Source organism: Xyrauchen texanus, chromosome 23 (genome assembly GCF_025860055.1).
Source record: "Xyrauchen texanus isolate HMW12.3.18 chromosome 23, RBS_HiC_50CHRs, whole genome shotgun sequence".
NCBI lineage: Eukaryota > Metazoa > Chordata > Actinopteri > Cypriniformes > Catostomidae > Xyrauchen > Xyrauchen texanus.
This window is the reverse complement of record NC_068298.1, coordinates 12344793-12358479: the sequence shown is the minus strand read 5'-3', so window position 1 is coordinate 12358479 and position 13687 is coordinate 12344793. Positions and strand designations below refer to the sequence as shown.

The 13687-nt window shown below is 34.0% G+C and overlaps 2 protein-coding genes across 3 annotated transcripts in view; one reads left to right on the top strand and one right to left on the bottom strand.

Annotated features, from left to right (window-relative positions):
- LOC127617149 (complexin-2-like) overlaps positions 1 to 4093 on the top strand; it is a 46082-nt gene extending 41989 nt beyond the window's left edge. For both annotated transcript variants that reach the window (XM_052089062.1, XM_052089064.1), the window contains exon 4: positions 749 to 4093. In XM_052089062.1, coding sequence (XP_051945022.1) covers positions 749 to 946 — 198 coding nt within the window. In that variant the 3' untranslated portion in view covers positions 947 to 4093. The remainder of the gene's footprint in view (positions 1 to 748) is intronic.
- Positions 4094 to 10076: 5983 nt separating this feature from the next.
- On the bottom strand, positions 10077 to 13400 carry LOC127617204 (THO complex subunit 3). The gene is made up of 6 exons (XM_052089131.1): positions 13208 to 13400; positions 12709 to 12865; positions 12397 to 12601; positions 12070 to 12231; positions 11047 to 11147; positions 10077 to 10803 (listed from the first exon to the last, which is right to left on the bottom strand). The coding sequence occupies exons 1-6, from the start codon at positions 13385 to 13387 to the stop codon at positions 10640 to 10642; spliced, it is 969 nt and encodes a 322-aa protein (XP_051945091.1). The 5' UTR covers positions 13388 to 13400; the 3' UTR covers positions 10077 to 10639.
- Positions 13401 to 13687: the final 287 nt, after the last annotated feature.

Genomic DNA, 13687 nt, shown 5'->3' with positions numbered 1-13687 from the left:
GACACAATCATTCACTCATGAATTTCAAGGATTGGAGGTAAGATACCAATGGAAATCCACCTGTGTAATCTCCAGAAATGTACAAAACAATAATACAAACTACTGTGATTGGTGCATCCTGAACAGCGCTGAGAAAAGTAACAGGTGCCACATGACAACATCAATAATAAGCTGCTTCAGAAGAAGTAGGGCAATTATTTACACATGATTAATTATACTAAGGACCTATAATAGTTGCTAAAATAAATACATAGTATAAAGTTATAGTATTTTCTTTGTGGTAAAATTGCCCAAAGGTTGGTCGGGACATTTCCGATTTTCTGAAAGTTGATGGAGACTTGTCCCTATCATCCCTATATCTACACCTAAGGCTGGCACTGCTAATATGTTTTGGTAGTTTCATTACATTGAATATGTTTTTATAAACCCTATTATATTATATTATATTATATTATATTATATTATATTATATTATATTATATTATATTATATTATTTTATATTATATTATATTATATTATATTATATTATATTATATTATATTATATTATATTATATTGGTTGATGGGTTGTTGTCTAGAGTAGGCCAATATGCTTATGTTCAATATTATTTATTTATATACTATATACTATTATGTTTATATATATTATATTTATAATTATTTCAACTATAAAATTATTTTCTCAGCAAAACATTTGATATGCGATATCCCTCTTCTTCCATTGCTGGACTTTCTTTGTTTATATAGTATGGACTAAAGAAGAAAGAAGAGAAAGAAGCAGAGGAGAAAGCGGCTATGGAGCAAGCTTGTGAGGGCTCCCTTACCCGCACCAAAAAGGCCATTCCAGCTGGCTGCGGGGCAGATGACGAGGAAGACGAGGAGAGCATTCTAGACACCGTTCTCAAATTCCTTCCTGGACCTCTGCAGGACATGTTTAAAAAGTAACAGACACAAAGCTGTTTCTGAAGGAAGATGGGTGATGGGGGGATTTTTGCCAAACAGGTGAAAGGCTTCTCGCGGCCTTGACGGAATTTTATTTTTGCCTTTCTACGAATAGAAACACAATTCATAACCCAACAAACGTTTTGTCTTTTCACTTCCATTCAGGTTCAAATTGTTTACACTTTCTATAAATCTTTCTATTTGTTTACTAATGCATCACCAGGGTCTCTGATACTTTGAAAATGATCTGCCTTGGGTACTCATCGATCAGCCCCACACAATTACAGCACATTTCAAGATGTTGATATTGAGCTCTGGCACTGGGTATATGATGGTTCTTTTGTTTAAGTAACATTTTATTTATTTAGCTATCTTTTTTTCTTTTCTTTTGTAGACTCTCTAATGAGATGCAGAGAGGTTTAAGGGCACTTTAAAAGCAGCAGCTTGATATAATTTTTCCTTTCTGCTCATAAAACTTTGTCAGTGAAGTGTAGAATGCAACTGTTTTGCATCAGGTCAAGATTCTACTATATGAGGAAATGTGTGGGTTTTATGTTGCTAATGATATGATAGCTGATGATGTATTTACTTAGTTATGCCATTTTAGACCACTTGAATGCTCAAATGGTTTGCAGCCTGGCAGTTCACATGTATTGTTGTTTAGCTTTTTTAAAACACAAATTTTTTTCTCAGTTTTTTATTGTACTGTGAAAGTTTTTGACATGACCACAAGTAATATTCACATTAGCCTTGCCAGCAATGATACCATATCAGGAAAAGCAACAGTTTATCTTTTTACAAACTGGACCAAATCACTTGTACATTTAAGAGTCATTTAGAATGATTCAGGATCTCAAAAACAAGAATTTACAAAGAATCTAGAGAAGTTTGTTCTTTTACGAAGTCACAGCACATTTTCACTGCCAAAACAGAAGAACTGATGTTTGATTACTCACAAATGACAATCAGAAGCAAGTATTGTAAATCTTAGATAGAATAAATAATAATAATAATAATACAGCCGGTCTCATAACAAAAATAAAAATGAAAAAAACTTGTTTGTAGATTTTTGTGTCAATGATTGATAAATCTGAAATGTTATTTCATGCATATGGACTTAAAACCTTGAATATTGGTAGATAGTTTCACAATATGAGAATGCCTACTGTACCTGTACCATCAGAATTGTTAAAAGAAAGACCTGGCTTTTAATGTGCTTTTAGTACAAAGTAGGTAATTGTATATGTTAATGTAAAAAAAAAAGAAGCCTAAATGTAAAATAATGCATTTTAAGTGTTATTGCCAAATTTGAGAAATTGTTTTAGCAGATTTTTTCACAAAGAATAATTAAGAAAAGAAAGATGCATGAACTTCAATCACAATAGTAAAAACATACCAAAGAGAGACTGATCTTGAGCAAATATCATATGAACACATCTAGTAAAAGTTAAATGTACTGTACAATGCTGAAAAATCATGTTAAATTATTTTTCATAATAACACTTTCTTACATCTTAAAAACAACAATCATTCTTGCCTGCTGCGAAACAAAACTATGAACATGATAATAAGTTGCTTACAAAAAATGCTAGCTCTTGTTTGGTCCAAAATATCCATCTTAGTGCTGGTAAAGTCTGATGTGGGGATGCAAATAGAATCACTTAAGGCTTTTGTTATTTGAATTATTAATGTTTTTAAGCATTGAGAAAACACTGCCATTTGATAAACACATTGGACACTTATTTCAGGGGATGGTTAAATGTTTACATACCAGTTTATTAGTACTGGGGTAAAGAGTCAAGCTCGTTTTGTAAAGTAATGCTCAACTGGGGATTGTATTGCATGATAAAAAACTAAATATTACCCTATAGATAAGTTTTAATTTTTTCCATTACACATAACTTAGTAGTTGTATGTTTAAACTACGGTAGGAGAAAACTACAGGAATGTATCCATACCCATTAGGCTGGTTGTTCTGGTCATATTCCCTTTTAAGATTGTGACGTTTATTTAAAAAATCTAAAAGTAAGAACAGAACGACATACTTAAGAATAACACATCCTGTTAATTTTAGCAGTACGGAAGTAATAATTTTTTTTATAATTATTATTAAATTATAAAGAAAGAATGAGATTGACTTTTTAATATGTGTAGTGCTGAAAGGTTTTTTCACTTGTCAAAGCCATATTGTTAGACTGCAATAATTAATGAAAAAATAATACATAGGTAAATCACCTTGTAGTCAAGCATCTGTTTTCCGTAAAAAAAAAAAAGCATAAAATGTTGAAAAATGACATTTGTCTTTAAACTCTTCATTGTTCCTGTCAGAATGTGTATATGCTGTACACAGACATTTCTGTAGAAAGAGAATCTTTTTAAAAGATTGTAACTGTTGTAACATCTTCTCTGTGTACTCTATATGTTCTCAATGTAAGTGTGTTTTTATGTGTGTCTGTACGTGTTTGTGCTGTTATTTTATGTCATTGTTGATGTCTCTTAAATCGGACACTCAGAGCAGGCTGTGCACGCTGTCATGGAGACGGTGGAGTCAAGATGTGGGAGTTCTAATGTTCATGTATGCATGCAGATGAACTTTGCATTAAATACCAAAACAGAACATCAGGTTGTCACATGTTTATGTATTACTGTCCCTGCAACAGAAGCTGCATCCTTTATCCAGGGCTCCAGGGCTTGGTTCCCATCTGTTTAATGGGATATTATGAATTTATGAGGCCTATCTTCAGGGTTTTAGCTACTGACAGAACTGAGTTAACATTTTAAAAGAGATGGAATTGCTAAACTAGAGCAATTTCTAGTCGGATATCCATTGCAACTGATCTCTGACAAAACAAAAAGTGATAATATTATATAGTTGTACTTACAATATACCTCTTGACATATATGGCCACAATTCAATTCTCAAAGATCATCCTTTCATGAGACAGTCCACTTAAGTTAATATTCAACCTAACACACTTCTGTTTTGGGGGCCACTATATAATTGGTTTATTCACTCGCTTTATAACAGTTTAGGTGTCAATTCTCCTTTTATTGATACTTCCATCTTTTCATATGTATCCCAGTCACATTTTGATTATTTTTTTCATGTAATGTTTTTACATTAGCATTACATAATAAACAACTGGGTATAAGGGCTGACTGTGTTGATGATTCTCTAAATTCTATGATGCTATTGGACTTTAGATGTACAGTAGCATGAAATTATACCTTGGTTTATTTGTTCATTTGAAAAGGTATATTAATTATGAGACCTGGAGCATGTGTCTTTCCACTGGTTTATCATATTAGGAAATTACCTGAAAAGTACACTTAATGAACACTGATGCGCTTTGAAAATCATCCAGTGCAAATAGCTCCTTTAAACATCAAGGTGTCATCGCTTGATTCTAGTTTAGATGCTTTTCACAATTGTGGCTATTAATCAGTGTTTGGACTTTGTAAGTATTTGACACATGATTAGCGTACTGTATATCAGGTTATGTGCTTGAATATTTGTTTCTATTTGGAATTTCATATTCAACCAAATACATAAAAAATTATTAATGATTTACATGCTCTCTTTTCATGTCTGGAGACAAACAGTAAAAGAGTCTGTGGACAAGACTATGTCTTAGACTTCCATTACTAATATGACAATGTCTCTTCATTGGGGTTGGAGATTACACTTGCATGCTTTAATTCAGAAAAAGGGACAAGTTAGCTATTTGTTTTCATTTATTTACTGTATGCATGGTACTCAAAAAATTGTAAAAAAAAAATTGTTTTGTTTCCTTTTTATGGGCTTATATGTGCATAAGTGAGAAGAGATTTATGAATTGTTGCAAAAATTCAAATTAACATATTAATTTACTGTAACATTGACCAACTACACAGGGGAGTTACAGTTGGAAGCTTATGACATCGAGACATTAAATAGTCCAACATCACTTTGTCATGAATTAATTGGCAAGCAAATCCCAACGACTGAAGCTATACATATGCCATTGATTTATGTTTTGGACATGTATCTATTTTGAGAATGTTTTAAGTTGCTTTAGTTGGTGACACAATTTTGTGACAGCACAGAATGAAATAATGAGTATTTATTGTCTGGGAGCTGAAAGGAATTTCAAACAGTTAATCTCAATTTCAAACAGTTTCCTAAACATCTGTACATTTCTGGTACATATGATGTAGTGTAAGACTCATTTTATCCTCTTTCTGTGTGTTTGAAGCTTGGTTTCTAAAAACAACTTTAGAATGTTACTTCTTCAAAAGCAATTACAAACCTGATGGAAATGTTCACTGCATCAATTATGCATCAATTATGATTTTATGATGAACTCATTTAAAACAAACTTCCTATTTCAGCATAAACCTCACTGCAACCCTTCAGCTTTATCTAATATGTTTGGTTTTGTCTCTTAAAACTGCAATCTCATTGCATTTGTTATTTATAGCTAACAAAATGTAATATAATTCCTTTCCATTGCATTGTTTATTACATAATTGTATGCATTTCAAATGCAACTGGTAAAGTTAACAATGATATCAGAAAAAAGTGTCATCAAAGTGTGGATATTGTAATGTGCGAGTTAATTTATCTGTCAAACTATGTCACTGTAAATCTGTTATGAAACAAAATTACCTACATTACCATTTTGGAAAGCACAAATAATTATTTTTTTTATATTTAAATATTAATGTTTTGGGATTTGAATGAGCAACTAACTAAAACAAAAATGTGCTACTGTATATGCTATTTTATGCCTTATTATTTTAGAATAAATTACATCACTGAAGAGCAACAAAAGCTAACAAGGCTACTCTCGTTACCTCTGATAAACAGGAGTATACAGTAAGTTAATGATTTGTCTCATATCTCCAGATATCTCACTACTTTTGTAGTGGTCTTACATAACTTGTAAACTGGTAATCAGAAGGTCGCTGGTTCGATCCCCACAGCCACCACCATTGTGTCCTTGAGCAAGGCACTTAACTCCAGGTTGCTCCAGGGGGGATTGTCCCTGTAATAAGGGCTCTGTAAGTCGCTTTGGATAAAAGCGTCTGCCAAATGCATAAAAATGTAAAAAAAATAAAACTCACACCATTGACAGTAAAATTATCACTAATTTCCTAAATTGTATTGACCTGAAAGAACATAATTTACCCATAATTTAACATAAATTTCCCAAAGTGGTGACTAACCAATTAAATAGTTACATATTTAAAAGAAACAAACAAATAAACCAAAAAAAAAAAAAAACTGCCTGAAAATAGTAATAAAGGTAATTTAGTATGAATATTTGCAAACAAAAAGTGCTGACCATCTTTACTAAGAGAATCAGAGGGCATTTCACTTCAGTCGTTTTCTATTGTGTGTTTGTATGTGTGGTTTGTGGCTTAACCGATGTCATTTTATGATTTGGACATATATAGGAAAAATTTGATCCAATTCTATAGTTACAAAAACATGTCTATTGAGACAGGTTATTAAGACAGGATAAAAGGTATCCTTTTATAAAAAAAATCACATCACTTGACTTGATAAAAAGAAAAACATTGCTCATTCTTACACAATACAATATTTTATACAAATGTCCAACAACATTAGATATAGTTTCCAAAAAGACTTATAAGTCATCGTGCACTAGGTCACAAGGTGCTTATATGTGACCTTCCCCAAAATATGTGCGTCAGACATACCACAATAAAGATATAATAAGTGGAATCACATCTCTTTTCATCACATCAAAATGTATTTAATATGTGCATTTAGGACATATTAGATCCTTAGCACATATTTTCTTAAACTAAAAAGCCCATTTATCAAGATTGTCTGAGAATTTAGAGCAAAATCAACTAATTAATCTCCAAAATAACAGATCTAATATCAGTTTTAGAAATATTTATAGGCTTATATACACACACACACATACAATAAACATACTCCCTAAACTGTACACAAAATAAAAAAAAAAAGAAAATAAATTATCCTAAATCTCAACATAAGATTAAACAATAACAATTCTCCCCCGTTATACTCGTGTTGTCACAAAAAATATGAACTTGAGAGGATTGAGTAAAACTGACAACAGTGAAAGTTTTTTTTTTTTTCTCGAGTGAACATCACGTCACTATATTACATAGAAATGTACATTAATTTGTACGTATAAGACAGTTACACACAGATGCAAAAAAAAAAAAAATGAGGACCTAAGCTTATCCTCTCAAATTTAAACAACAACAGGAGGGAAAGGTTGATAAGCCAAACCCCTACTGGGTAACATGAGATAAACAGGGCTTTGCTAAATTAAATGTAATTAAAGAGCATTTGAAGGATGCCTGTAGCTCCTTGTGATTTGTAGGAAGTGGCAAAGTGAGACATACTGGTCTGGAGCCTGCTGGGGTGAATCACCAGAGAAGGGTGAGGACAGCTGCCATAAGCCAGGCTACAGACTCCTAAAGTGGGCACGGAGGACACTCATGCTGTGCAAGTCTGTCACAACTGAGAAAGTTTAATGATGGGGCTGGATCTAATCTCAGTTACAAACTATTCCGTTAAGTATAGACTGCTCCAGGTCTACAGGCTCCTGCTGTTTGCTCCACCTACAATGACTCTGTACTACACTACATCTCAGAAAAATGTCATAGAATTAGATAAATCCACAGAACTGCTGCTCACTGGATGTTTTTTGTTTTTGGCACCATTCAGAGTAAATTCTAGAGACTGTGTTGTGTGTGAAACTCCCAGGTGATCAACAGTTACAGGAATAAACAAACCAGCCCATCTGGCACCAACAATCATGTGGCAGCAGTATAGTGCATAAAGTCATACAGATATGGGTCAGAAGCTTCAGTTAATGTTCACATCAACCATCAGAATGGGGAAAAAAAATTAATCTCAGTGATTTGGAGCGAAACATGATTGTTGGTGCCAGACGGGCTGGTTTGAGCATCTCTGTAACTGTTGATCTCCTGAGATTTACACGCACATCAGTCTCTAGAATTTACTACGAATGGTGCCTAAAACAAAAACCATCCAGTGAGCAGCAGTTCTGTGGACAGAAATGCCTTATTGGTGAGAGAGGTCAACAGAGAATGGCCAGACTGGTTCAAACTTACAAAGTTTACGCTAACTCAGATTAGCGCTCTGTGCAATTGTGGTGAGAAGAATATCATCCCAGAATGCATAATACATAATAAAATGTTCTGCTTTGTATTGGTATGTCTGACTGTATTAATGTTCACGTTATCTTATATTATGATATACAGTACATAAGAGTTAATGATCAGGCTATTTGTTTTATTTGTGTTTCCTATTAAGAAATATAAATTAAGATGATTTCAAGAGAGAAAAATGCACCACTGACAGCAGTAAAACACAGAAATAAAATTACATTTGATACCATTACGGGACAACTTGTCATCTGCAAACAGCTTAAAAAACTAGCATGGATGCAGTGACACTCAGTATTTTCCCTAAGTTTAATAGCATACATTTTTGGTTAAATACATTAATATTTTCACTTTTATAGTTATAGAGTTAAATATACAGCGCAAAATAATTATGGTGACTCCAGCATTGCAGGCAGATCAGCATTTGACTGTTGACGCTAACAATGTCCCACCCCTTACTAAAACGGAAAATATGATTGGTTAGAAAATATCATAGCGTGTCTAAAACGAACATTCTGATTGGTTTCTCAGTTTCGTCGAACTGTCTTTTTCGTCCATGCGTTCAGTTGTGGTCCCGCCTCTCGCTGCTCCATGCAGATAATCTCCCTACACTTATTTAATATATAAAAAAATTATAATAATTACAATTCACTCAATGGTGCAGCGGCATCACCTCAGCAAAAAAAAAAAGGTTTTGGGTCAAAAGCCTCCTCACTGTTCTAGTCGGCCATTCATATTATAACCCATGTTAAGTGGGCATACACAAAATCCTTTTAAAGATAGATGGGCATACGGTGTATGCCTGCATATGCCCTAGACTACACTACTGGAGTAATAGTAAATGTTCATGGTTCAATCATACACGCTGTGTTAATGACATGCTGTGACAAAGATGAGAGGCATGCTTGGCTTTGATATACTTCCTACGAATTCGAAGAACGAACTGGTGTGACGTAATTTAGAAAAAAATCTAGCCGAAAAGAAGGTGTTTTTGCGTTTGTTTCAGTGATATGTAACCACTTGCTGGGGAGAACTTTTAGGAAAACGTCTGTCCGGCTGCTAAACACCTTGTTACTGCCATTGGTCCACGTCATCGGTAGGTGTGACCAAGAGCTCCACCTACATTGAGGTCGAAAGCTGATTCTGTTTATGTCGTTAAGTGAGTCAAAATCAGTCAACATGAACACATCCATGTGCAGGGTTATTAGCAAGCTCGTGCAAATGTACCTACATCTGTACGATCATAAAGACCAAGTCATGTGATTTATAAATGAGTGATATGAGTCATGTCATGTAAAATGGACCAAACCGAAAGTTGACCAAAAAGAGAGAAATATATATATTTAGTTTTTTAAGTGTTTAGAAATATTTGGATATTTCAAACATTATTTTTCATGTCATTCATAAGTTTCTAATGCCTTAAAAGGAATTTATAGTTAATTCCCATTTAATTTTTTGATTTATATTTTTGAAGTTAAATATGTAAAAACTACTTTTTAAGGTTTATGAAGCACTCGTGCAGAAAAAAACACACCAATTTATGACAATTAATCGTCACAGCCCTAAAATAGACAATTATCATCATAATCGCAATTATTTGTTTGATAATTTATCGTCAGCCAAAATCTTTTTGCAATCATCTGGATTAACAGTCAACAAAAAGTTTTTCCCCCTCGTTTCCATTTGACATGGCCTCTTGCATGAAGATTTGATGACAAATATGATAATTTTTGGACAAACACCGAATCCTGCACAACAAAATACGTCGCTGTTTACATTTAAACGATTATTGTTTTGAGATATAATTGAGATAGTTGCTTTATAAAAATGTGCTTCTTGGTGAAAGTGACTCAAAACAATTAAGCAGGCCACATTTCAATGTGGCTTTAAAATCAACGCTTTAGAAACAAACAGTACAAAAAGTTTATTTCATACAAAACAACTAAAACACGCCTCTTTTATGAAATGCACTGATGCCGCCATTCTTTGAGTAAAATAGCTTGTGCTGCCCTCTGCTGGTCATTTCTAAAACTGGATTCAGAAGAAAAGCAATTGAACCAAGAGCCTTAAGACTACAGACATAATACATCTATTTTATCTCCAGAAAGGCAATAGTCAATGATAAATAGATTCAAAATACTCTGTAGCTCAAGTGTTTCTAAAGTCTTCTACTACACAGACATGGCAATGTCACTCAAGACTAGATTCCATTCAACATCGCATGCACAAGAATTATGCTCACAAGAGGAGCTGCATTTTGCATCTGATAGGACGAAACCCTTCAGGGAGATGTCTTATATCGAACTTACATGAAGTGCATTTTAATTTGGTCATGTCTGATGCTTAAAGAAATATGAGAGCTGAACATCAAAATATCTCTTAACTATTATTTACAACATTTATTCACATTTATTAAGACATCTAATACAAATAAGTCAAACAGATTAACTATTCATTTAACCTCCAAATGAGCTGAAACTCTTCACTGATAAAAAAAACAAATGGTAAAACTGGTCCTCATGAGTCATTAGGAAGTCCAAAGAGCTTGACGGTTCCTGCTTCTCGGTTGCTGTCATATTTCCCCTCTTTGTCATCGCAGGCATACGCCAATAGTGGTCTCTTTGGATGCCACGCTACAGTAAAGGTTGGAGACTCACACTGAATTTCCCAGAGTTTCTCACCTACAGGTATAACAAGCAAAAACATATGTGATACAATTAGTAAAACACAATACATGTAGATCCTGTAGCCCAACATGTAGAGCAAGGCGTTAGCAACAAGGGGATGGCATCAATTCTCCGAGAACACACGATGAATGAACTGACGAAATAGGTTTGTTTGTATACATTGAAAGCACTGTAGAAGACAATTAAGATAAAACCATCTGCTAAATGCATAAATGTAAATGTATGATCTTTGCTTACCAGTCTCTACTTCTGCAATATCAATAAAATGATCCTCGGAGGCTGACGCCAGCATCTTACCATCATGACTGAAACTAAGTGTTCGTACAGGCCAGTCTAGTCTGTAGCATTGAAAACAATATTAAATTATTATATAGTGTAACATGAACATAAATTATATCTTGCAACATTGTATTTATTGCATTATTTTAAAATATGTATTTTTTTATAATTATTATACTCAAGCATTATTATACTTTGCTTCTTTGTTGACAAAAAAATAAAAAAAAAATAAAAATGGATTTAATTTTATTCTCCATATATTAATTCAAAAACATTAAAGGGATATAGTTCACCAATTTTTTTTAATTCTCTCATCATTTACTCACACTCATGCCATCCCAGATGTTTATGACTTTTTTCTTCAGCAGAACACAAATGAAGATATTTAGAAAAATATTTCAGCTCTGTTGGCCCTCACAATACAAGTGAATGGTGATCAGAAATCAGAAAATTCTCATGGAGTCTTATGGATTACTTTTATGATTCCTCTATGTCTTCCGAAGTGATATAATAGGTGTGGGTGAGAAACGGTTCAAAACTTAAATCACTTTTTTTCCTCTAAATCTACACTTTCACTTTTACATCTGAAAGTCGCATGTGGTGCCTTTTCAGATTCACTTTCACATCTGAAAGTAAAAGGTAAAGTGGAGATTTAGTGTAAAAAAGAAAAAAAAGGACTTCAATATTGTTCTGTTTCTCACCCACACCTATTATATTGCTTCTGAAGATATGGATTTAATCATAGTCATTTGGATTACTTTGACATTTGCTTTATGTGATTTTTGGTGCTACAAAGGTCTGATCACCATTCATTTGCATTGTATGGACCTACAAAGCTTTTTCAAAAAAATCTTCTTTTGTGTTCTGTAGAAGAAAGAGGGTCATTCACATCTGGGATGGCATGAGGGTGAGTAAAGGATGAAATAATTTTCATTTTTGGGGGAACTATCCCTTTAATATTACGCTTTAATATTAACTGACCTCGAGAAGCAGCGAACACACACAAGCTCTTCCACATCCCACAGACTGACAAGGGCATCTGCACTTCCTGTGGCAAAATACTTTCCAGTTGGATCAAACTTAATACAGATACAGTTGGATGGATGGGCATTTATGGACTGAATGAGTTTGAGATCAGGGTAGCTGAAAATGAAAGATGAAAATTGTGTGACGTGTGCTTTAAGTTCAGCAATCATCAATACAACCAATTGACGAACTGACTGCGAAAAAAATGACATCTATTAAAATGTTCATTAAGTGCAACTTTCTTCAAACCAACGGTCTATAAAAACTGAATATAAAAGGTACCTCAATATATTGATGCATCCATTGCCATTTGTCAGAAAGAACATGTTATTGTCATTATTCCAGGAGATCTCATTGACCTCAAACTTGAACTGCTCCTCAGCACGAGGACGGTGTGTCTTAGCATCAATGAATGTAACAACATCATCTTTATTCCCTACCGCAATAGTTTGACCATCAGGACTCCAACATATGTTGATATTCTCCCTAAAAAAACAAGGAAACAAAAGCAAAATAAGATCAACCACATATTGCTCAGATGATATAAAAAGAAAATAAATAATATAGATAAGATTTATTGTGTAAGGTGTGCACCTTTTGTGCTGACTGTGGCCATGCATTTGGTGGTTCGCACATCCCAGATGCGGATGGTCTTGTCCCCTGATGCAGTGACAAACAGATCAGGATTGGTGGGATGCCAGCACAGCTGATCCACACTATCTCCATGACCTCTGTAGTTGTTTTCCTTCACCTGGTACACATGCAGTAGGATAAAGGGTGTGCAAGACAACTTTCAATAAAAACAAACACCTCCCGTTCCCAAAATAACCATAAAATAACCAAAGTTAATGTTCTAACAGTAAAGAATGAGTGGGTGTGTCCAAACTTTTGATTGATTTTGTCTGCCCACAGTGATTACATTTTTTACTTCCAAATATCCAGTATACAGTCCTGCATGTTTTGTTGCAGACATAAAAACATTACGATAACTACTGTGAAAAATAACGATGAATAAACATCCATAATTAAAAAAAATTAGCATTTATCTTGTTGTTGTACAGTTCAGGTTATTCATCGACCATAAAGCCCTTACCAGCCGATCCTTTTCCAGGACAAACACACTGGCGGTTTTATCAAATGATCCGGACGCCAGTCTTTTTCCATCGCAGCTCCAGGCTACTGAATGGACTTTAGCACTATGCGCCGCGAACTCTCGGCTTTTGTTGTTATTTCTGAAAATATCCTGCATCTCCTGATAGTACGAAGACGCCATGCTTGCAGTTCCTTCTTTTTATATTTATCAGTTCCATTACCGTTAAAACTTACTAGCGCCTCCTTGTGTACAGGAGTGAGATTACAGGCCAACATACGGGTGCACTGTAGCGGTATCAATCTCTTATATCATACCATTTTAAAACTGGTCTTGTCATACATTTAATGCACTTTTAATATCCCACATGTAACAACACTTAAAAACATTATGTTGTCAAATGTGGGACATTAAAAATGAATGCCAGCATTATATGTGCATTTTATGTGAGTGGCTCCAAAAAGTATGAATGTAAACCACATG